This window comes from Lytechinus variegatus, chromosome 2, assembly GCF_018143015.1.
Source record: "Lytechinus variegatus isolate NC3 chromosome 2, Lvar_3.0, whole genome shotgun sequence".
In the NCBI taxonomy this organism is placed as follows: Eukaryota; Metazoa; Echinodermata; class Echinoidea; order Temnopleuroida; family Toxopneustidae; genus Lytechinus; species Lytechinus variegatus.
This window is the reverse complement of record NC_054741.1, coordinates 11721472-11746788: the sequence shown is the minus strand read 5'-3', so window position 1 is coordinate 11746788 and position 25317 is coordinate 11721472. Positions and strand designations below refer to the sequence as shown.

General features: G+C 34.2%; 2 protein-coding genes across 2 annotated transcripts in view; one reads left to right on the top strand and one right to left on the bottom strand.

The window, feature by feature from the left end:
* The window catches only part of LOC121407323 (protein O-glucosyltransferase 2-like), a 42686-nt gene extending 33194 nt beyond the window's left edge, over positions 1 to 9492 (top strand). Inside the window, exons 7-10 of the mRNA XM_041598360.1 lie at positions 2253 to 2462; positions 6767 to 6856; positions 7934 to 8038; positions 9158 to 9492. Coding sequence (XP_041454294.1) covers positions 2253 to 2462; positions 6767 to 6856; positions 7934 to 8038; positions 9158 to 9175 — 423 coding nt within the window. The 3' untranslated portion in view covers positions 9176 to 9492. The remainder of the gene's footprint in view (positions 1 to 2252; positions 2463 to 6766; positions 6857 to 7933; positions 8039 to 9157) is intronic.
* Positions 9493 to 19974: 10482 nt separating this feature from the next.
* LOC121409495 (mitochondrial import inner membrane translocase subunit Tim21-like) lies at positions 19975 to 24980 on the bottom strand. The gene is made up of 6 exons (XM_041601414.1): positions 24977 to 24980; positions 24434 to 24496; positions 23773 to 23870; positions 22008 to 22081; positions 20759 to 20858; positions 19975 to 20064 (listed from the first exon to the last, which is right to left on the bottom strand). Exons 1-6 carry the CDS (start codon positions 24978 to 24980, stop codon positions 19975 to 19977), a joined length of 429 nt encoding a protein of 142 aa, XP_041457348.1.
* Positions 24981 to 25317: the final 337 nt, after the last annotated feature.

Here is a 25317-nt window from a genome sequence, read left to right as displayed (position 1 = left end):
AGGTCAAAAGGTCAAGGTCACACTAACATGTTTTCATGTTACCCTTCTGCAGTCCTTGTAAACACGATAACTTCAGTTTAAAGGTAAATGCTAGTTTTGGTAACGATTTTAAATGATTTCGTACAGAATCAATGAAATGACCACCAAAGTGTCTGTATAAATAAAACGCATGTGCAAAATGATTCTGGAAGAAATTGTGTAATTGCTGAGAAATCAGCAAATAAGCACAGGATTCGGGTAGGCCCAACGCTCTAAGCAATAATTATACATTGTCCCACCTGCGCTTATCTGTGTTGGGGATCTTCGGTGTGAACATTTTTCAGCGTAGATTTCAAAATTTCACAAAGTTCAGTTAATGCAACTGTACCAGATCTAGATCCTCGATGATATACTGACAATTAAGCCTTGTTTTACAGACTTTCTCATGAAATCGTGTTTACTGCAACTACTGGAATTTCTCTTTAACCATGGAGCTATTACAGAGAACCAAGGCTAATATAATTTGGTGTGTATAATGCTAGCATTGATCCCAGGAAGCCTATTGATTTTTAGGTAAAAAGGTCAAAGTTCAAGGTCACAGCTACATGTTGTAATATTACCCTTCTGCAGTCCTTGTAAATGTGATAACTTCAGTTTAAGGGTCAAGTCCACCTCAGAAAAATGTTGATTTGAATCAATAGAGAAATATCAGACAAGCACAATGCTGAAAATTTCATCAAAAGCGGATGTAAAATAAGAAAGTTATGACATTTCAAAGTTTTGCTTATTTTTAACAAAATAGTTATATGAACGAGCCAGTTTCCAAATGAGAGAGTCGATGATGTCACTCACTCACTATTTCTTTTTTTTTTTATTGTTTGAATTATACAATATTTCAATTTTTAGGAATTTGACGATTAGGACCTCCTTGCCTGAACCACAAAATGTTAAAATAATGGAATTCCACGTGGTCAGGGAGGAATGAAACTTCATATCACATGACAATGACAAGAAAATCAAAATATTTCATATATCATATAATAAAATGCAAAAGAAATAGTGAGTGAGTGATGTCATCAGTTCCCTCATTTGCATACTGACCGAGATGTGCATATAACTGTTTTGCGAAATGAAGCGAAACTTTAAAATGTCATAACTTTCTTATTTTACATCCGATTTTGATGAATTTTTCAGTGTTATGCTTGTTGAAATTTTTCTCTTTTTATTCAAATCAAGTTTTTGTTGGGGTGGACTTGTCCTTTAAGTTGGCCTAGGCTCATATAATTTGGTGTGTATAATACCAGCATGGATCTCAGAAGCCTATTGATTTTGAGGTCATAGGGTCAAAGGTCAAGGTCACACTGACATGTTTACATCTTACCCTTCTGAAGTCTGTGTAAACGCGATAACTTTCTGTTTAATAACCTAGGCTCATATAATTTAGTGTGTAACTATGTATTAGCGGGCACTAAATTGGTGATGCTATGGAACAGAAATTTAGATTGAAAATTGGGGTCTCTGCCGGCCGCGGCACATAGGGGGCCTATGTATCATACATTTGTACTAAATACCCCCCCCCCTTCATTTAGGCCATGCTATCACTCGTTGACATGGAAGTTTAGTCATGGATACATAGTATCTCCAAGCATGGACCTAGTAGGTCCATGCTCCAAGGTTTAGAATTAGTGCAGATAAGAAGCAGATGGAAGTCTGCCATCAATAAACTTAGGGTTAAGTGTTTGACCCCTGTAACCCACTGAAGGGTCATCACACAAGTGCTTCTGTGGACTGACCTCATATATAGTTTGATGTCCCTTCATGGAAGTGATTGATGTAGGATCATATTGATGCAGTTCTGACCTGTTTGGTGTTCAGGTGGAATTGAAATGTAAAAAAATGTATTTACTTTGCTGTTATTGTGGAAATAAATGAAATGAAACGAAATGAAATAAATGTGCGAATATCACCATGTTTATCCCAGGGAGTTAGCTGTTACCTTCCTGCTTATCCTGTATGGATATCATGTAGAGTTGACTTTCAAAATAGTAGTCTACTTTATTGATTACTTTCAACTCTTTCCACTGATTTTTTTTGTGTAATAATTTTTTTTCTTGATGATCCTGGTACACAACAGGTTTGTCCATTGTTAATTCTATGTCTGAAATGCAACAACTTTTTACACCATACCAGTCATTCCTGTTCACCTTCAACAATAAGCTCATCAGAACAAACATACTAACCAATAACTTTTTTTTTACTTCAATCTTAAATAGTTCAAGTACCAGATCAATGTTGATGGCACAGTAGCGGCATACAGGCTCCCCTATCTGCTTGCAGGAGATAGTACCGTCTTCAAGCACGACTCCATCTACTATGAGCACTTCTATGCAGAGCTTGAACCCTGGGTCCACTACATTCCTTTTAAGCAGGACCTCAGTGACTTAGAGGAGAGGATTGAATGGGCAATGCAGAATGATGAGTCTGTGAGTAATTATGAAATTATTAATAATCTAAATTTTCATGATATTCCAGGGATCCCAGCCCATCAGGGAAAATTATTTTCTTTTTTTTTCCAGCCAAGGAAACAATCAGGGAATTTGATTTTTAAAAATACCTCAAATCAGAGAAATATGCCTGAAATGAGGGAAAAATCAGGGAATTTTGATCAGCTTAAAAGTTGAAAGGTAGTCAGACTCATATGAAAACAACATCCATTGAATGACTGACTACGGAGGTACTAATTAGTTTTACATTATTGTTTTTATACTGAAAATAATTCATGTAATTCATTGCAACAAGTTAGAAAACATTAGAAATTGGTAATGGGTTTAAATAATTATCAGGGAATTTTAAACTTCATCAGGGGAAAATTTTGTTTTCTTGAAAAGCTGGGAACCCTGTATTCTGTACTTGTATCATTATCACTTTACTGTATATGCTTCCAAAAAAACGTTGATATTTCTACCCTGGATTTAGCCACAGGCATTTCAAAGAATCAGTTCCTGCCACATAACTGATGTGAATATTTTTTCTGCAATAATTTGATTTAGAAAGCAGTCATTAATGAGAATGTCTTGATTCTTATCGTAAATTCTTCAATTATCTTCGATGTGGACTATATTGGCAGTTGCCCAAATTATTTTCTGGGCAACTGCCAATAAAAATCATATTTATGTCACAATCAATTTTACAGTGTAGTGATTTTACAGTATTTGCATTGATCTGTGTATTCAGACCGCCTTGATCACCAGAATACACATTAGATCATGAGAACTTGTTCATGCTCCAGAATACCTGATAATTATTTTCTGCATTCACACCTACTAAAAAAAAGAAGACTCTACCAAAGTTCTCAAAGTTGCGAGCATGTGCAGTATGGTCTGATTAGCAGGCAACTTAACTCACTAGCTCATGACGGCCACAGTATGCCCTGCTTCTTGCTGCGTTGAGGAAATTCTCATAATTTGCTTTCACACTGCATGAATACCTCCAACCTTGTGGAAAAAAAATCCCCCAACGAAAGTTCTCATCATTTTGACAAGTACATAGTATTTTCTTTCGGGAATATTACGACTACTTTGCTTTGACACTGCCAAAACTACCTGGTAGTGGTATTTTCTGATTAGGGTAAATTATTCCTGGTTTTCTTAAGAGGACAAGTCCACCCCAACAAAAAGTTGATTTGAATAAAAAGAGAAAAATCCAACAAGCATAACACTAAAAATTTTATCAAAATCGGATTTAAAATAAAGTTAGAAAGTAAGAAACATTTTGAAATTTTGCTTAATTTCACACAACAGTTATATGCACATCCTGGTCGGTATGCAAATGAGGGGACTGTTGATGTCACCCACTCACTATTTCCTTTGTATTCTTTTATGTGAAATATTCTTATTTTCTCCCCCTTGTCATGTGAAATTAAGTTTTATTCCTCCCTGAACATGTGGAATTCACATTTGTTTAAAATGTGGTTCAGTCAAGTTTTACATTATTGTCAATTCTGTAAAAATTGAAATATAGTATGATTCAAACAATAAAAAACACAAAAGAGTGTTGTGATGGACATCATCGACTCTCTTATTTGCATATCACTGAGTTGTGCATATAACTGTTTTGAGACCAATCAGCGAAACTTTAAAATGTCATAACTTTCTTGTTTTACATCCGATTTTGATGAAATTTTCAGTTTGATTTTTCTCTATTTATTCAAATCAATATTTTTCTGGGGTGGACTTGACCTGTAAATATGAGACAAATACACCTAGTCTACTGATTAGCTGACTTATTTACATTTATAGGAGATATACATTGAGTGGGTATCATCATGGTGTGAGAAAATGTATATTTGTCCAAAGGTGTGGTTGAATATTCAAACAAAGGTGTATTTCTTTTCAGAAACAGTGTGAGCGTAGGAATAAGAGATTAGGATTCTACTTTTGAAAATTTGATAAATGTTGTGATATGATTCAGGTATAATTTACTCAACCATAAACTTCAAGTAAATTTAAACGTGGGATTATTTTGTTCATCAATCAGTGTTGCCATAGTGAGGTATAAGAATAATTTCAAGAGTGCAAAATCTTTAAAAGGGGGTGAATTATGGTGAATGCACTTTTATGTTCATACCAACTTCAATTTTTCTCAATGCATATTTGTGATCTTATTATACTATTTTCACAGATGATAAATTTTTGGTATATTTGTATTTTCCTACTGAATAGGCTCTGACGTATTGTCATGCTAGGTTGATTTCATAAATGAAAAGAGAAATTGCAAATGTAGGAAGATCAGTAGGTTAAACAAATAGGGTGTGGCTGCATGAAAAGAAACTTTTTGATCTTCGTGCTTTCTTTTATCAGATTAAAAGATTGATTATGAAAAGATGAAAGTCACCTTCATGAATATACTAAAGAAAATATGAAAGTGCACTATGCAGAATGATTCAAGGCCGTTCCTTGTCAACCATGATTACCGTAAACATTGAATTATTCTTTTATTTTCTTAATGCCTAATTACCAGAGCATGACAAGCGCTAGAGGGAGGATGCAAAAACAAATTAATACAGCGTAATAACGTTACACTTAATGTCATTTCACTATTTATATAGTCAGGTTAGATTCGTAGAAAAAAAGAGATAGATAAAGGCCTGTGCACGTACATGTATGATGCATTAAAACTTTTTCTTTTGAGGCAGATCCCTGGATATAAGAGTCTAAAACCCTGTTCACATTTATTTTCCTGAAGAAGTTCCCGCTAAAACCATTTCACTGATCATTAAATCACGGGGCCCAATGAGCAATAAATTTTGATTGATTAATCACTTTGATTAAGACATGTAAATACTTCCTAAGTTGTTAGTTTTACAGAGTATTTGTATTATCACCACTATGTTTCGGACCCCCTACCATACAGCTAACTGTACCAATTTTATAGTCTGATGACTTGTAGTTCATGCATGCCGTTATATTGACTTGTTACAAGCATTGACATATTTTCACGCTAAATGATTTTACTTAAAGGCCAAGTCCACTCCAACAAGAATTCCGTTTGAATAAAATAACCCAAGAGGATAATCAGTTCAGTCACGTGTAGAAGCACTCATCTGAAAATTTCATCAAGATTAGAAGATATATTTGAGGCTTTTAAGTTTGCTAAGTTTCACAAAATAGTTACATACACTTTTTATGTTATTTTCATTCAGATCAACTTACTATTTACATGAACTTAGTCTTTTACATCTGTCTAAAATTTTCAAATGTGAATTATATTGAGCTAGGCCTATTGTTCTCATATTCCAATCTGCTTATTTGTGAAAATCTGGAAATTTCCATCAATCAGATTTAGTTACATCTGGGTAATAGTTTTCCAATATCTTCTAAATATAGGTTATTGTATCATTTTTCATACAAATTATGACAAAGCTATACAGAGATAGTGTCCTAAAATTTTAGTCCCATTTTTTCCTTTAGAAATAGTTTATACGAAAATGAGAATTTTTGTCATGGGGTTTGACACAGGTAGATTAAGAAAGTTCATAAATTTTTGCCCTTAAAAATCAGATTTTAGATGAAATCCTGTGTTTTTTCAAAAGGATAAGAGTATTGTGGTATATAGGCCTATATATTTCTAACAAAGAAAATCTTAAACTTCAAAATTTGTATGTCACCTAACTTAATCCAGGCTTTAAGAAAAGGAGAATGCTTGCAAGTAGAATAGGACTGAAAGAGATAGGCCTATTTCCAAAATTGCAAATAGGCGTTATTAAATATTATTTCATTCATTTTTTTTCTTTTTGACAGACAAAAGGAAAGAGGTTATTTAGGTCAACAGATAGAAATGTTTTTTGTCAAAGTGGGTGGTGATTTATTTGAACAGATTATTTGTTTTAAGAGATATTTTTTGAGGTAATAGAGCTTTCGGGTCAAGGGCACGTTTACCTTTAAGAATCTTTATTTAGACCAACCTTTGTGGGTTTAGTTATCCTCTTTTTCAAATTCAAGTTCTGCTCTTTTTTCCCATGATAAAAATATCACGTTTTTCAAAGTCTTGAAAAAAGTCATGGACTTTTCATGACAGTGAATGACGTCAAGAAGATTAGCTTGAAACCCTGTCCCTATGTAAATAGTTTGTTTCCCACGAAAAGTATTCCCCATCCACACAAAAGTGAACTTTTTTGTATGAAGATCACCTGCTCATAAAGACTGGTTTTCTTGTCCCACTTTGGTGTTCTTTACACACAGGTTTCACTGTATTTTGAATATTTCTTTATATTATTATTTCAATACAGGCAAGGACAATAGCTGAGAATGGGAAGAACTATGTGCGAGAGAACCTTACATCCAACAATGTCTACTGTTATTATTTAAAAGTTTTAGAGGTAAGGACACATAAAGACAAAAATGATTTCTTTCAACAAGGGGACCCTGTCCCTTGAAATAAACGTGACAAAAAACTAAGTTCCCCCTGAATGAAAATGGCTAATTTTCATACTGAAATATATTGAGCCATATGACTTGGCTACATGCTCATTGGCTATTTTTTTTGGCAAAAAAGAGAAATTTATCTGCTTGGTCATTCTTGAGTGAGCACACATGGAACACAACACAAAAAACTTTAGTATAGAGGCAATCATTGTACAGAATTCATTTGTGGGTTTATGTTTGGTCCTGAAAGAACCAAATTAGATGTTTTGACAAGGATGGGAAGGCAGGGTAAGTTGAGCCACCATCCCCAGTCCATTAATGAATGAGTCAGACATTGTGGTGGTGCCATATATTGATTACCCATGGCATTACCCCCAAACCCCACCACACTGTTTTCAACGTTGAAACAAAAAAATGATAATTTTACAGAGGGAAAAATACAAATTTCAGTCAAAAAAGTCAAAAGAGTGTGAAATAGATAAGCGCTTTTTACCCACACGCATCAATTATTGTATTGTATGCTGTGTTGTCAATTATTGTATGCTATGTTTATGGAGCCTTGTGGCCCAGTGGATTAGTCTTCTGACTTTGAAACAGAGGGTCATGGGTTCAAATCCCAGCCATGGCGTAATTACCTTCAAAAAGAAATTTATCCACACTGTGCTGCACTCAACCCAGTAAAGCCGGGGTAGTAGTATAATAATAATAACATCGCGCCTCAGAATAGAATATTTCTAGATAGATGGCGCTATATATTTTCTTATTATTATTTATGTTGTCAATTATTGTATGCTGTGTTGTCAGCTGTTGAATGCATTGTTGTTGGTTCTTGTATGTTGTGTTGTCAATGTCTGCCATTTGTTATTTGCATGCTGTAATAGTCTATTGTTGAATCTATGTAGCAACATGCATGTTTGCCCTGATACCAAAAGCACAGTGTCATACATTCTGAAATGTGGTGCTTATATAGTGTAAATACTGATATCATTGTGATAATGTTTGTGACATCGTTTGTTTCTTTATCTTGGCAGGAATATGCATCAAGGCAAGTTGGTGAACCTAGAATCCATGAAGGCATGGAGCTTGTGGAGCATCCATCAGAAAATAGTGGTTGTGACTGCCCTAATCAATCAACGGTATGTTCTTTTCATGTCACATTAAAATAGGTTTTATATATCTTGTAGATCTATACATAGAAATTCAACAAAATCAAATAGAATGCCTCATTCTTTTCATCGTTTTAAACATGGATCTACACTTGCTTGTTGAACCATTTTAATTGATAAATGTATTTATAAGTTTATATATCTGTAATTATCCATTTTCATGAAAAAATGGTCAAAAAGATATTTATTTCTTATTAATAGTTTTTATGATTCTGTGTAAGTTTTGTTCAATTCTGTGAATATTTTGTTTTCAGTTGTTACCATTGCTCGACTTTATCTTTAATAGTATGGTAGACTGGTAGTACATACAATATACATCATATATAACTGGATGAATAACTGACCACTTGAATTATAAAGCTCTAGCAATTCCTGTAAGACCTTAGGGATTACAATTATATGATTAGCAGCTGAATTAGTGATTTTGATTTTTGTCTCGCCCACCAGAGGTGAAGGCGAGACTTAGGGATCCTAATGTCGTCCGTCGTCTGTCCGTCACAAACCTAATGACATATAGCTCCGTAACCGTAAGTCACTTTTCAACCAAACTTGGGTGGTAGATGACTTGGGGACCTGCATGTTATTCTGCAGTTGGAGGTCACATGGTAAGGTCAAAGGTAATTTTCAGGTCAATGTTAAAGTTTACATGCAAGACTCTCTTATGACACCTAAATCCGCAACCTTAAGTCACTTTTCAACCAAACTTGGATGGTAGATTAACTTGGGGAACTGCATGTTATGCTGCAGTCGGAGATCACATGCTAAGGTCAGAGGTCATTTTCAGGTCAATATTAAAGTTTATGTGCAAGGCTCTTATGTCAAGTGGTATTCCATCCCAGTCATTTCACAATGAAGTTTCGATACAATTCTGTTGCCCTCGCAAATCACGATATTTCTGGTTATTTTCATAAGTGGGCGAGACACAAAATCGCTTTTGCCTTATTTATTCTTTAAAGTGGCATTTTGGAATTATTCTTAAATAGAATATTGGTAATAAGTTTATTAGATTGTCCATTTGATAGAGTGATCTGAATGATTCAATCTTTTTTCTACTGAAACATCTCTCTTTACTTCATTCTATTCTTACAGAGACACACTGAATTATAATAGGATCTTTAGCTGAGATTAATCTTCGTAGTAGTGCCATTGGTGCATTGTTCCTGGAGCTACAGAGGATATGCCATTCACTGGGATTATTTCATAATATGATTTGTCTGTGATTTTTCACTGACTAGTTGGCTGTCAGCCAATCAGATGCAAGGATTTGAAAATCACAAGACTCTGTTTTATGAAATATCCCCTTTGTCAACGCCACCAAGATAAAAGAGACATCTATTTGGGCGGTGCTTGACAGTGGAGCCTGCTTTAGCCACCCTCTGTTTAGAAGGACCACCTGTCTAGAATGACTTCTTAGTTTGATTTCCATTGAAAAGTATACCTCATTCAAACATTTTTTTTTGCGGAACCTGTTCATGAAGCCTGTTTTTCTTGTTTCTCTCGGGTTGTTTCTACATGTATATAGAGGTTTTGTGCTTACACAGTGCATCCCACAAAAACAACGTCCTAGAATTATTGATGATTTATCGTAATTACAAGTATAGAGAAAAATTACCCGTCATTGTAAAGCTTAGAATCTTTTATGTGCTGTAAATAAGACGAATCTTCATGCATGAGTGAGAAAAATTAGTGAAAAAAAGGAGGTTTGTATTAATGATTAAAATATGATAAATCAGCGATAATTCTTGGTGTAATTTTTTTCTGGGACGCTCTATATACAGGAGCAAAATCCCAAGTTTCTGAGCACTTAATATATATGAATGTTTAGCTTTCATTAACAAGAAGTTGGCTAGTTATAGTTTGGTAGCTATTACAGACAAGGTTAATGAGATATTTCAGCTCAAGTGGTGGCAGTTTGTTATCTTTGCCAAAAATTATTTAGATACTCATAAATGTCCCCAAAACTCTTTAATGTATTTTACATAGGGGTCATATTTTCTTTTGCAAAATTGGTTCCTTTTGCAAGATTGTGTATAGATATGTTATAACCTGGATATTGGAAAATGGTTTATAGTTGTATTTTAATGGGTGAAGCCATAAATATCATATTTAAAAAAAACTTTATTGCTTAGAAAATAGGGGACTTACAGCTGTTAGTCCACATAGAGGAAACTAAGTAGTATTATAAAGGATAGAATTTTCAATTCACCCCAATCGTGTGTGACAATTTGAGGGAATTTTTTTTTGTCTCTGCAGGAAGGAAAAGAAAGACTCTCTTCTTTCATTTACTGTACAATTCCAAATTTCTGGAGGCTTGTCCTTGTAACCCCCCCCCCCACATGTTGTTTGCATTAGTTTATCTTTGTTCCTTGATTTGCAAAAGTGTCTAAGATAAAAAAAAGTCAGATTATTTTGCCAACATAAGAGATTCACCGGAACAACACTATCCAAATTCACCAAGATACATGTAGGTTAAGTTTAATCCTGGTTTATATTTAGCTGTAATAAACGGGTGCCTTTTGAGTTGGTATGTGGAGAAAATCCGTAACGATTGAATGAATTGTTTTTATACAGAGCACTAAGTTCACACTGTTTGTTAGGTCATTAGTCCAGTTCATTGAAATGAATCTTTAAATAGACTAACCGCAAATTGAATTGTTTTTCATTAATAGTGCCACTTCCCCCGAAACTAACATTCATTCAATATTGTATTTTTTTTTCATTTTAAATACTTTATAAAGTATGTTCACTTTCCTCCACAATTTGCAAAGTGTGTTTAGTCCCCCCCCCATTGTAATTTTTTGTTCTTGTAGGTCAAGACTATATTTTATATACATTTAGTTGTTTATATAAAGCTGAATTGTAAATGGAGGCTGAGTTTTATCTTGTGTTCTTCCTCAAATAATTTATTTTTTGTAGCACTGATTATTTATAATAAATCTTTGATGCATTATTAGCTGCTTAAATAGTAATTTCAAAGGATATTTTTTTAAGTTAGCAATTTACATCATAACCAGAAGATACTGTTGTTTTTTCTACTTCGTTATGTCTTATGCTGTATAAATTTTTGCTCCTATGATGTTTAAATGGCAGCAAATCTCAGTGTTAAAATCCCTTTATGATTTTATTTACGCAATAGGTTAATGGAACAACATTAGTCTGTTTTGCCTAGATTGCAATTTGGAAGAGGTGCAATTTATGTGTGAAAAACAAGTTTGAATTATTCTTTTGTGGATTGTGTTGAATTTCTCACAGATTTATTCCTCTGTTTCTCTTAATGCCCTCAAAAATGACTACTGCACACATTACATCTGGTCCGTGATTTGATTTGGATATATTTTGATCGTTCATATTTTGAATAATTTCCTCATGAATAAACATCCAAAATGTATTTTTTTTTTCGAAGTTCAGTAAAACTATTAGAATGCTATTATCAGAATATTAATTACTTAACTTGCGTTATGTTGAGAGTAATGTCTGTATCAGCATAAAATTGTACTCCTAATGGGATTGCTATGACATCATGATGATAATGAATAGAATATCTCTCATATTTATAGGGAGGAACAAAATAACTAAATATGTGTTATCAGTTGCTCACTGTGTATTCAAAATTTTGGACAGTTGTATTTCTCTTGTTTTAATTTTCACATGCAATATAACATTTTATTCCCAAATCTGGTAGGCTGCGCAATGACCGTAAAGAAAACAAAAACAGCAAACAACAAAAGTATGTGAAGAGCTACATGTTCAGCACACTCTTGTTTCTTCTAATTTGAAGAAGATGGAAAATCAGCAACGGTTATCTTTATATTACATACTTGTGTGCCTGAACATGAATACATACATTAATGCCTTTAACCTAAGCAAATAAGAGGTGTAATAATCACATAACTGCAATGTTTAAGCCTGTCAAATTCTTTGTAAATGTTCACTAATGTGAATCGAACATTCCAAACCTGTGTGAAAATCTTTTTTCATCTCTTGATTCTTTGTGAAAATCTGTGTTCTACATTTGAGGATATTTAGAATCATCTTTTAGACACTTCCCTTACAAATTTTGTGATTGCTAATCAGAAACACACAGAGATTGTCTCCTAAAATTTTCGGCTGATTCAAAGCTTAGTAAACCATTTATACTGAATAGAGAATTATTGTATCATTTTCATTATGGTTGAAAATCTGGCGAAATATATTTTCATGTAAAATTTTAAAATACACCCACTTACAAATAGCTTTTTATCATATCAGGACCCACACAATCATATAATGACGTACTACACTGAAAAATTGACCAACACTTTTGGGGAGTTGATAACACATTAATATAGGCATTTGAAGCTGCGTAAAGCAAGATTTTAACCAAAGACAGTGACTGAATTATGTGCTTAAGAGATAAATGTACATAGATATACAGTATATAAAAATATATCAACTCACACTATCACTCTACAACTTCATAAATAATTATTTTACTAAAATATATTTCATGATTCTGTTTAATTCCAATTATTCTTGCCAATAATGTGAGGTATAACCTTGAAGGCACCTTCCAACAGCTTGAAAGAACCTAAACAAAATTGAAAAGCAACTAAAGATGGGGGAAATTACCCCCACAAAACTATTTTGTTCAAATTGTATCATCACTATGTTATTGCCATTTCCTCCTGCACTGTTAATTCTAACCTCCTTTCTTTTTATTTCTTTTTCGTTTTGTGCTTTCAGTCAGCAGTGACTATTTGTACCACACACTATAAATTCAGATTACCCAGTTGTTGGTCCAGACAACATTGTAATTTTAAGAACTTTGCAATAAATATTTCATCATTTGATGGAAAACGATATCAGACAAAATTACAAAGCACAAATATTCACTTTTTTTTGGGGGGGGGGCTATTTAATGCAGGAATTTTGAGAAAATCCAGAGCAAAAGATTATGTTTTTATCTGCTTTAGTGTCTGGACTTTGGACCCTCCATCCTACATTTAAAAGTGATAAAACATTTATTTGTGCCATTTTTCCTCTACAAATGGAACAAAAAATCAAATTCATAACCTGGAAATAAAACAAATAATGTATCCTTTATGTGTATAAACCTATGGAATCCCAACCTTCCTGTGATGTCATGTAATTCAGGCTGTTAAGAAGCTCCATCAAGCCTTTTCATCAAAACTAATTAATTTGATTTTTCTTAAGCAAAATGCTCAGCTGTCAATTAGTGAAATAAGCATAAAACTTACATTTTGTACTTTGTAACTTATATATTTCTCATTTGTCAATTTCACCTTATCTTCCAGACTGGGTCTTTAATGTAAATTTATAATAGTGCAACATTTTTATGCAAGATGTATATATTTTCTTGTAAATACATAATAAAAATTTTGATAATTGTGATGAAATTGCTCAGTTCAAATCATGAAACTTCTCTTCACTAAAGTTTGCTTCAGTTTATACCAAATTTATTTTTTTAAATGGCATTACTTCTCATACCTGCATGTATTATGTTAGAAAAATAGTGTAAACCTATATATACATGTCATGTTTAAACCATTCATCATTATATTGCTGTAGCCTAAGTGATAGCATATGAGTGCAATTTCATTTAATATGTTTGGTGACTGGGTAGGCTTTTAAGATTTCTTTTTTTTAAAGATGTTTTATATAGCAAAGTGCAACATCATATAACCAGAGGATGATATTTACAAAATTCCTATTCTATTTTTCCCATCATTTTTTGTTGTTAAATTGGATGCTACATCACACCAACGAAACTGACTTCAGTTCAATCAATGTCATTTGAAATGTTGTAGCTTTGAATGGTCTTGAGTCTTTTTTTTTTTGGTGTGGCTATGAAATAATGCACTCTATATGGATCAAACTAATTTATAAATACCTTTGTTTAACTATATTTATTTTCAGGGATTTGACTTATAGCCAAAAATTTGTAGTATTATCAGCTTTCTCAATTGTAGTTTACCCAATACTTCAGAAATTCCTTTGTAATTTTTTTTGTTCTCTTTATTTATTAATATCAAATCATTGTGCAGACAGTTAAACTTATGTGCAAGAAATCCTCTTCATTAATATGAAATGAAAGTTCATATTCACCTCATATCTTGCAAGAATGATACCATAAGTTTGATTTATGATATCTTCATTGATGAATGTTTATGTCATCCACAAGGCTATATCAATTTGCACTTTGATAGTGTTGACATTTTAAATGCACTTGTCTGGATCTTATTGCATCAAGACTTATTCATATGTTAACTTTACCATTATGATAATTTACAATATTAACAAGACTCAGCAGCCAGTTGTAACCAAGGATTCCAACCGTACTGGCAAAGTGATTATTGTTCTGATATTAGAAGTTGTTGATAGAACATGATGTTGAAGTGTGTATAAGCTATCACAGGCCATCAGGGTATAGTTTTCATATTTTTTTATTTTCAATATCTAATTTGAAGGTAAGAATTAAAACAGGTATTGTTACCTGTTGAGTCAAATACATTGAGGTCAAAGAAATGTGTTGACTCAGGAGAAATTTGATATTCATTTAAAATGTATTATTTTCATATCTGGGAGTGTTTTACGAAGTAAGACCTAAAGTGGTGCTTAATACCCACCTTCTTCAAACAGAAGAAAATGAAAAGCTATGTTTTGAAATAGTGAATTACAATGTGTATTTTGTTTGTTCTTGTTGAAAGAACCATATTTATCACAAAGCATGCTGCAGGGATGTAAATTATCAACACCAAGAGATTCTTTAAATTATGTAATCTGAACATTTCCAAAGTTTAAATGTCTGTCAACTGCTTGATACATAATTCATCTTTCAAGTGAATTATAACATCAAATGTACAGTTTGTTTCTCGGCTAGTGTCATTAAATGGGATGTCACGACATATGCTCCTGCGACAATTGCTCCAGGCTTGCTTTCGTCTAAGATAAAGGGTTAGGGTTGCAATAGGGTTTTATGTTAGGTTTATGGTAGGGTATAGTCCCGGGGGGGGGGGGGGGGGCACTCGACCAAAAAAGTGGTGGGGGTGTGCCGCGGGCGAGACAAAAAACGGGGGCCTTGGAGCGGGCTTATTGTAAAAAGGAGGGTCCTCGGAACGGGCTTCGGAACGACAAATGTTTGTGAAAACGGGGGTCCTTGGAACGGATCGCCAGCGTGTGAGTGCGTATGCATCCCTATGGAATGGTCATGCATGCATGATACAGCTAGCGCGGCCTCCGCCGGGTGAGCTCTGCGGCCGCTTTTCACCAAAATTGCAGCTCATTGTAGCAGATCGATGCGATCAGAGCGGCGTAACAAAAAATATGCGAAGCTTTGGAGCGGATTTCTCTCTTCTTTTTTCTCGATAAGAAGAAAATGATATGCCTTGGAGCGGCTTTCTTTGTTCTTTTTCTCAACAAGACAAAAATGCTATGCCTCGGAACGGAAATTTGAGTGCAAAAATGGGGGTCCCTTCCGCGGCACATACCCACTATGCATTACATACTGAGTGCCCCCCCCCCCCCCGGGTATAGTGTTAAACCAAGGTTGAAGTTGGTCATTCCATTAGTGTGTGGAATTTAGAGCAGAGCATGTCACTGGAGCAAAGGTCAAGGATTGCATGATGCAATGGACTCTTAAGATTAAAGTGGTACATGCAAAATGAATTTGCAATAAAATACAAAGTTGAGAGTGCATTCTCGTCTCTAAATATGTTCCTTTTAGTTGTACATTGTATCTGGATTAGTAACCAGTGTATTATTGTGTGCTAGTTAGATGTGTGTAATTACAGGTTATTTATGCAATGTGATCTGTATCATGTATGTAGTATTTTAGTAACAGAATTCAGAAGTCAACAAGTTAACTTAACAACAGTTTGTGTTACTGACCACTATCTGCGAGTGATTGTTTAATCCAATAATTTGGATCGTTGATAAAATATACCTTCAATTTTTTTCTGTTGTGTAAATCTACATTGAAGGAATTATACAGGCCTAACCTTATGGTATATTGAAGTGTGTGTAGAATCATGATTAGGATCTTGGTTTCATTTTATATCAATTGCTTTGATGAAAAGAACATTGTAACTCATTTTATTTTTAAGTTATATGATTATTATTAAACCGATGAAGGAATATCTTGTTTCAGACTTTTTAATGTATTTATTGTGATGAAAAGTGGTTTGTGTGAGAAATTATCAAGTCAAAGAGAGGAGCAAGGTGAATTTTACAAGGGCAAATTGCATTTACTATCAAATTACCCCCCCCCCCCCCCCCATTTCTCTCGCATATATTGTTCAGAAAAACAGAAGCTGAAAGGGACGTGTATCGATACTCGGTGAATGGTGCCATTGGCAACCTGAGAATGGGTAAGGTGTCGGGGGGGGGGGGGGGGCTATTCCAATACCACGATCTGAAACCATGATCATTAGATCAACAGAGAGCAGGATATGAACCGGTTGAAATCAGGAGCAGTATAGCAATAAGGACAGGATAATAAGTAATTATTCATATCAGCAAACTATCATTTTCAATTGTAGGAAAAGCGGGAAGTGGGAGGAGCACAATCTGATCTTTCCAGATGTGCTATTAGCAGAATGTGGGCGTTAAGTTAACAATTTTATTCGTGCAAAGTATTTGTCTCCCTCCCCTGTTAACAGGTTCATTTTCCCCTGTATGATCTGTAGGTTTGCCAAATTGCAGCAAGATCAGCAAAGTGGAACAGAGGCTTTAACCAATTGTGATTCTTTCCTCTTTCTATATTTCGCATCTATTATCTTCCACATCTCATCTCTCTCTTCCCTTTTCTCCATCTCTCATCTGCATGGTATCTCTTTTCTCTCTTTTTTTCTCTTTCCCTTATTTCACCATTTTTCCAGTTTCCACCCTCACTCTTCTTGTAATTCTTCCTCTTAAAAAATGTTCAGAAATATAAAAGGTAAGAGTAATGCAAAGCATGAATGGGTTGTCATTCAGATATGGTTCCTGTAATATTACACTCTGTAAACACATACAATACAGGAAGCTCCCCTAAGAATCATCAGAGCATTGCATGAATTGTGACCATTGATCTATGAAATTTTAATTACTTTTACTAATAAGTTGTGGAATGTCATTATGTCGTATTGAGGTTTTGATGGAAAGTGGTCAATGAGAGATCATTTTTGATAAATTTAATACTACATGGAACTATCCAATATCTACCACTTCTCTTCTATAATGCTAGTTCTTTTTACTCTTCCTCTTCCCCTTCCCTCTCTCATCTCTACTTCTCTTGCCCTCTTTTACTTCTATATTCCATTCTCTCTCGCTTGCACCTCGATGTGTCACCCCCTCCTCCTCATGTCTCATTCCCCGCCCCTCTCTATCTCCCTTCCGCTCTTTCCATGCTGTATACACAAAGAGTAAATGCATTTCATGGGTATATTGTCTTAATATTTTTATGAATATAACAATTTGATTGCTATAAAATGGTATACACTCTTCAAAAATTTGAGTTAAACCACAATCCATTTTCATTTTACATCAGATGAAGATGGACATATCAGAGCATGATTTTCACATTTGAAGTTACAAACAAAACATTAATAGTAATCATGTTAACATTATAGAGAAAAGGAGTATAAGCAGACATAATATAATTTGAATTTAAAAAATTATAAAATTAGAATCGGTGTTCATTGAAAATAGGAACTTTTCTCCATCGTTCCTTTAATACATGAAATGACTAAATATCTTTTTTTTCTGTTTGATTGTTAATTGCTGATCCAAAAGGAACACTCCCTTAAAGTAAACAGCAAACAAATGATATTAAGTACATGGCAAGTGCAAGAGCTGTCACCTCTAATTTTGTCACTATCGATCTCCTAAACAGCTCAGCTAATTTGGGTTTAACCCTAAATAGACTGGGCTATTTCGACGCCTCAGAAGACCGGGGGGGGGGGGGGGGGCTGATTCAGCCCCCCTTATGATCTCGGCCGTCGATTGTGCGATCGCGATGAAAATTTTTTGTTTTTTTTAAGTGGGGCTGATTCAGCCCCCTTATGATCTCGGCCGTCGATCGTGCGATCGCGATGAAAATTGGCACACACGTTACCCATGGCATGATCTACAAAACTGTAATATCAAATTCTGCAAAAAAATCTCATTGCTCATTAATTATGCTAATTTATGCATAAAATCATAAGTTTGCTCTAATTAATAAAATAATGCCCCTATAATGCTAATTTTTATTCCACATACTCTAGAAAGGCATCTGATCATATTTATTTTTCAAAAATTTCAACATCACATTTATTTTCTTATGTATTCTATTGTTTTCTAAATTTCTTATGTATTTCCATGTTTTTTACTTTTTGTTTTTTTATTGTTTTTTCAATGGAAATTGACGGGGACTTTATTTTTATCATAAAAAAGATAAAAATAATTGATTTTAAGCAGTAAAAGGAAAAAACAATGATACATTAATGAATTTTGGCTAAAAACACTATTTGCATTGGATTTGTACACAATTCACGTTATTGAGTAATTTTGGGTCTGCATGCACTTACGAAATGTTGTGAAATTTCGGAACCGCGTACCTGGGGTCACAATTTTGGTCTCAAAAGTTGCGCGAGATGTGAAAGTAAAGTCAGCGAGCGATGCAGTCAAAAAATTTCAAGCAGCGGATTAATCACGAAAAATGTCGAGGGGGGGGGCTGAATCAGCCCCCCAAGTCTTTTTAGGGTTAACATAGATTTCAGCAGTATTAGCACCCATGACAGTTATTTTCTTCAAGAACTTTGTCCACTGTGCTGCACTCAACCCAGGTGAAGTAAACAGGAACTGGCATGATTCATTCCTTGAAAGGCTGCCATGATTAAGCCAGGGTGATAATGTTGTTTGACATCCATAACTTTCATAAGATCCGATTTATTTCCAACATTGACGATAATTTACAGTCTTTCTTTGGGGGTCATTTCTTCATATCTTTGTCTTTTGTGCTATTACATGAATCACTTTTTTTACCAAGATTAGATTTCTCTTTCAGCTATGAAAATATCAATGATAAAATGACAGAGCTGACATGGCTGCAGTTGTATATCCCATTTCTACCCTTCATAAATAGCTATGCTATGTAATGGGGGAGAGAGTTGCTACTCGCTATGTTGTTATACACAGGCATGAACAGAAAAATCAAAGAAAAAAGGGGGAAACTTTTCCTGGTTAAAATGAGATGTGTGAGTGGTGCATTGAAGGTGTCAAACTCATCAATTTTTTTTTGTATGTTTTGAAGAAAAAAAAGGAAAAAAAATGAGGGGAAAAGGGGAAGTTTATGGAACTAATCATAGAGGGTGTTCCTTGATTTGGGGGCATTAAGAGGGTGAAATGAAGACAGAAATATGGAATTATGTGAAATGGGTATCAGTTTGACAAATAGAAAAAAAAATGTTTCGAAGTGGTTTCGAATACAGTGGTCAAGCATACATGTGTACGACAATATTGGGTAGCAAAAACCTGCTACCTCCCCCAGGACTGCCAATAGGTAGTTTTCACATTTACTACAGGGAAACTATCTACAACACATTGATTCCTTTGAAAATGCAATTAAAATCACAGTGGAGAGCTGAGAGGCTTTTGTTAATAGTTGGTGGACTGGGTCAGCAAATCATCCAAAGATTTGTAACGGATGAACAATTGCAAATTTGCAATATTGCAAATTTTCGACAAATGCCCCTCAGCTCTCCATTGTGATTTTACTTGCACTTTCAAAGGAATTGGTGCGTTGTAGAGTTTCTCTGTAGTAAATGCAAAAAGTCTGGACTGTCATTATAAAAGAAACTGGAAGACATATCATGACAATGCATATCCAGTTTGAAAACATTTAGTGTATGGTGGAACTTTTCATACTTGTCCATTGTCCTCTTGTTTTATCTGTTATCTTCGAGAATGATTGTTCGTTTGGGATGGCCGTCAAGTTCAACAAACAGATACCTGTACTCATATCGCCCACTCTCATTCTGCAATTGAAAAAAAAACAGAAAAAAAAAATATAAATAAACCTTTCTTTCACTTGCCACTTCACTAGCTTATGAGCATGATAACTTTTCATGTAGAGTGGAAAAAAGAAAACAAGTCATTTCAGAAGGATCAAAGGAAGGTTCAACATACATGTATAGTATACTGTACTGCCATCCACTGACAAAAGGAAGCAACTCCAAATTTTATTAATAACTGACTTTTTTCTTAAACTGGGGCATTTCATGTATGCTCTACATGATGCTGAAGGAAATGGAGTCACATAGCCCACAATATCTGAAATATAAACATTTCAAAAGCAAGTAACAGTATATACTTCGACATAAAACATTGACACATTTTCCTAATTTACCAAGACGCATATTCCACAGAATTGCTTCCTTTCGTCGGTGAGTGAACAGTAGTATAGAGGTCAGATATAATACTTGATGGAATCACCCTCAGGCCAAGCACTTGAGTATTCTGGACATCTGATTGTTTTTAATTTAGCCATAAAACAGCAGAGAGAGTGGGATGGGGGGGGGTGAATCAATCACCCATTGAAGTCAATCTCATGAATGTTAATACATTCAAGTGGCTACAGAATGCCCCCCCCCCAAAAGCCCAACTTTATTGGCACTATGCATGAATTATGTTGATCATCTTTCTCAAGGGTAATTTCCATCTATTATTTACCTGTTTCATCTCTAGGTGTACAGTAGCTTTCCTCTCCGGTCCTTCTAAATAGAATTTCATTCTCATGAAGTTAACACCCTCCTGTGAGTACTCAAGATGGCTGCCAAACAAATAAAATAAAAAATAGATGGATTCTCGACTGCACACAGTCAAAATTTATACCTCTGCCAATGCTAGATCTACAATATATTACATACCAACTTGTAAAGTTTAAAATTACTTCTATGACCTATGAGTTTTTTACCCCAAATCATTGATTATGAGCTTATTTTGCTAATAACAATAACATCAACAACAATAATAATAGCAATGATTTCATACTTTGGTTTCTAAGCGCTTTACATTGTAATTATCATTCCCCTGGTCATAGGATACATCACTGTTCCACACGTTAAGTGTACCATCTCCACTCCCTGCCTGGGGAGTATCCTGGCCAGGCACCCGTTTATCGGTGCACACATGCCAATCTAATCACATTGACTTTCACATCCTTCCGGGAACCCATTTAACACCTGGGTGGAGAGTTGGCTCCTTTTCTTGACTTGAAAAAAGGATTAGAAATCAGTTTTAAAATGAAGTCATTGGGTAAGTCATTGAATGTTTGCTTTACCCAAGATGCCCTGCAATTCCATTTTGAAACTAATTTGATCTCTCTTTTGAAAGTTGAGAAAAGAAATCCAAAAGCATAATCATTGCTTCTACTACTTATTCTTGAATTATCTGTTTGCATAAATGCATTTTTATGCCTACAAGAATGATGATTTTTGTAACTGGTCCCAAGTAAAACAGTGAAAGTCTAACATCAACTGAAATTTCCAGAATGAAAGGAGTCTTCTTCCTTTTCTTAGTAGTTTTCAACGGAGCAGAAATACTGGGCAATGGATGTTAAAAAATGCAGTTAAATAATCTATAAAATAAACATAATGACTCTGAGCCCCATCTTACAAAGAGTTGCAATTGATTCGATCAATCACAACTATGGACGGCCAGCAACGTCAACACCTACAATGCAAATTTGTTCAAAATATTTTCTAGATTTTCTGATATATATGCACACATTTATCGTTTTCGTGAAGATTCAGTGTGATTCTCTTTGTTTACTATGGAGATTGTGCAAATTTTATACAGTAGAAGAAATTATGGTATGGATTTCCATACAGTTGAGGTTGGTTGGATCAATCGTAACCATTTCTACGACAGGGCCCTGGTCTAAGAAAGATATTCAGACACAGGGTGATTTGAATCTCACCTTACATGCCGTCTACGTTTCCTCCTAGTCATTTCACCATATCCTTTGATGGGTGTTCCCAGTGCATCTTGAATCTGTTAAGATAAAGGACAGGAAAAGTGTATATGTGGGACAAAGCAACAATGCAGGAAATACATGAGGGTGTTTTTGCCCTCATGATGACCCTAAATGCCCCCAAATAATCCCCCAAATTTCCCCTAAAATAGAAAGCTTTGGGCTGACCATCTTTTTTAGATTCACCCAAGATCTCCAATATCTACCATAAACAATATTCAAGAATATCTAAAAAATCAAAATTCTACATACTGCAGAATGATAGTAGTTGCATTACAATATAGCTGGTCGCACAAAGAAAAGGAGCACTTGAAATGAAAGAACTGGTTGCTAATGTGGAAAAAATAGCCTAGAAAAGATAAGAATTATTTCTATCCCAGTATTCATTAAAAAGACGTCACACCTGGTTATTCTAGCCATTGTATGCCTATATGATTATTTATTCATTATTTGTCTTACAATGAACAATTCCTCATTTCTGACAAAGCACAAATTATTAAAACAAGTATCTTATTATATAAACAAACAAACTTAAGTCAAAGCATTTCAAAATACTTTTAACTCAATTACTTCGCCTTTAAGTATAGGTTTTATAACAAAAAATATTTAGGCCTCTATCCGAGCATAGCTGTACTTTCTATCATCAAATACCTTTGACCTTTTCTTTTCATCCTACACAGGAGAGGTGATCCACAATTCAATGCTTTTGTTATGTTCAACTTGATTCATTGTGTAATCACTGATCCAGACTTCATTGATAGTAGCCAATAATATATTCATGCACTCATATGTACATCCAAGGAATGCTTCAACTGTTTTCTTTTGATATTGTAACTAGGAGAATGTTTCATGCAAACTTATTATAATAACAAATGAACAATTTCTAATCACTTTTACAATAAATCAAAAAATTCAATTGTTTCAGTTGCCCAAATCTGTTATTGCAAATTTGCTATTTAACAAATTTTATGAAATGGGCAAAGATGTTTTCTTACTTAGCAACAATAAGCAAGTTGGGAACAATAGACTTAAGCAGGAATGAAAGAAACCTCATTATTAATAACTGCACTCAAAAGAGAGTTTCACCCTAGGACCACCGCATTCTTCACTTGGAAATACATTTCTCACTTCTTTTGTTAATGACTATTGGGCCATCAGTCTCGGGATAAAAAATGATACTGTATTATTGAAATCCTTTCACATTCGGAAGACATTTCAACTATTCTGTATCAAGCACTAAAAAGCTGGTTAATTTATACATGTATTTTTAAAATCAGTATTAGCCATCAATAGCAGGATTCAAACCTGTGTCATTATATCGTAGAGCTTTAGACTTCGCCTTAGACCACTCAACCATGAAAAACTGATGGTCCAATCAAGTGTCATACAGAGTTAATACTTCTACCCTAAAACAATTCTATACCTCTGTTTCACTCGACGTTTGTTTACATTTTGCTCATGTGCTATTTGAATACATGCATCAAGAAATTGTGATTTCCCTTATTCTCTTGTGCATTTGAAATTTTGCATGCCAATATCAATGGTAATGGCTTCCTGATTAATTGCAAGTATTTGAACTTTGAGATTCCGTATGAAATTACAAAATTCGTGTAAAATCCTTGATTTTTATTTTCATCCACCCACTACATGGACACTACTATTTATTTCAATGCCATTGTTTTTTTTTTCTTAAGTTCTGTAGTATACATACCTCTACATTATTTTTACACAATTTATAGGCCTTTGTGTAAATACCATTAGGACTATCTGATGAGAAGAGCTCTTTCCCCAATGTGTAAAACATAAGCCCTGTCACGTGTAAGAAAAATAAAACAAAAACAATGTCCATGACTGAATAAAGACAGGAATGCTACTGAGGATAAAAAAAGTATGGAAATCATCGAGAATTACCATTTTCTCCATGAAAGTGGCCAGAAATATATTGGAAAATGTCTGAATTCAGACTTTAGTCTAGAAATTGCATCCCTGATAAAGAAATCAATTATTAAAATTGCCTAACTTCTCAACTCTAAATAAGATACAACCACACACAAATTAAGTCACTCTCCTTTTTTCAAAATACCATGACTTTTAACAAAAGGTATTGTACATATGCTTAAACTTATCAACCAAACTCTATGTGAAAATTACATTTAGGCATATCTATTACTTTTCAAATGTCATGAGGGTCATTTTGGAAATCAGTTATCAGATGATTTAAAAATGTGTGTCTTTCCACAATGTCTCCACTGTAAAATCCATGAAGTTCATTCAAAATTTGAAATAGACAATTTCAATTCAAATGTATCTTTAAATACATGTATATGGTGAATGTATTGTTGGGATGAACTTGCCCTGTGAATTAAATTTACCTGTGATTCCAACACCCAAGACAATGATACCTGCATAGGATGCATCCTTGGATGTTTGTGCAACTGGAAAAAAATGAGTTGGGGTGGAAATTTTGCATACACTTATTAGGCAATTCAACACAAATGTTCCATTTGCCAAAATTGTTAAAATTTACCATATTTTAATAAACATTTGTCCAATCATAATTTTGGTATCAAATTAACATAATTGCAGTACGGTATATATCATGCAAATTTCTTTAAAAAAGATATCTGGACAAAATTTGAATCAAATCTTAACCAAAATGTGCTTGAATGCAAATACCATATCGTATGAATAACTACATATACAGTGATAGAAGGTAGATAAGATGGAAAAAATTTGACTGATAAATTGGTGGTACAATGCCATTCAAAACTTAAACCAAAAATAATCCACAACATAATCATTTTATCAAAGATTGACATCAAATTTTGGCCAAGAGTTTTGCAACAGAACTTATTCTAGATTGCATTCAGTCTAAAGAAAAGCAAGTTTCAAAAAGCTGTTCTAGGTTTTAGTACACATTTATGTTGGACTGGTAACCTAGTCTTGTGCTAAACGTGACACCAATATTCCATTTTTTTTTAATAGTGAGGATAATTCTGTACGTTCCTAATCAAATATCAACAAATAAACTTAGCTTTCAGATGCTTTCAATGCAAAGAAAGACAGCAATATAACCTACAAATATCAACATTCAGCAATAATATTGACACAACAAAAATGATTGCCACACAAGTATGGGGCGCCAAGTGTCCGCCAGTATATTCTGTGCAATTCAAGCAATTCCGTACACAAAATGTGTTTTTATTCAGACGAAAATCTTTTCGTCATGACGCTGTTTTATTTCGTACACGAAATT

Bases quoted from the DNA above. Each gene is read 5' to 3' on its own strand.
- LOC121409495 (XM_041601414.1), bottom strand. The intron at 23,871-24,433 runs GTAAATTTAATT...TACACGTGACAG, and splicing joins CTTGGGTGTTGGAATCACAG to GGCTTATGTTTTACACATTG. The intron at 22,082-23,772 runs GTATGTATACTA...TTATCTTAACAG, and splicing joins TGTGTAAAAATAATGTAGAG to ATTCAAGATGCACTGGGAAC.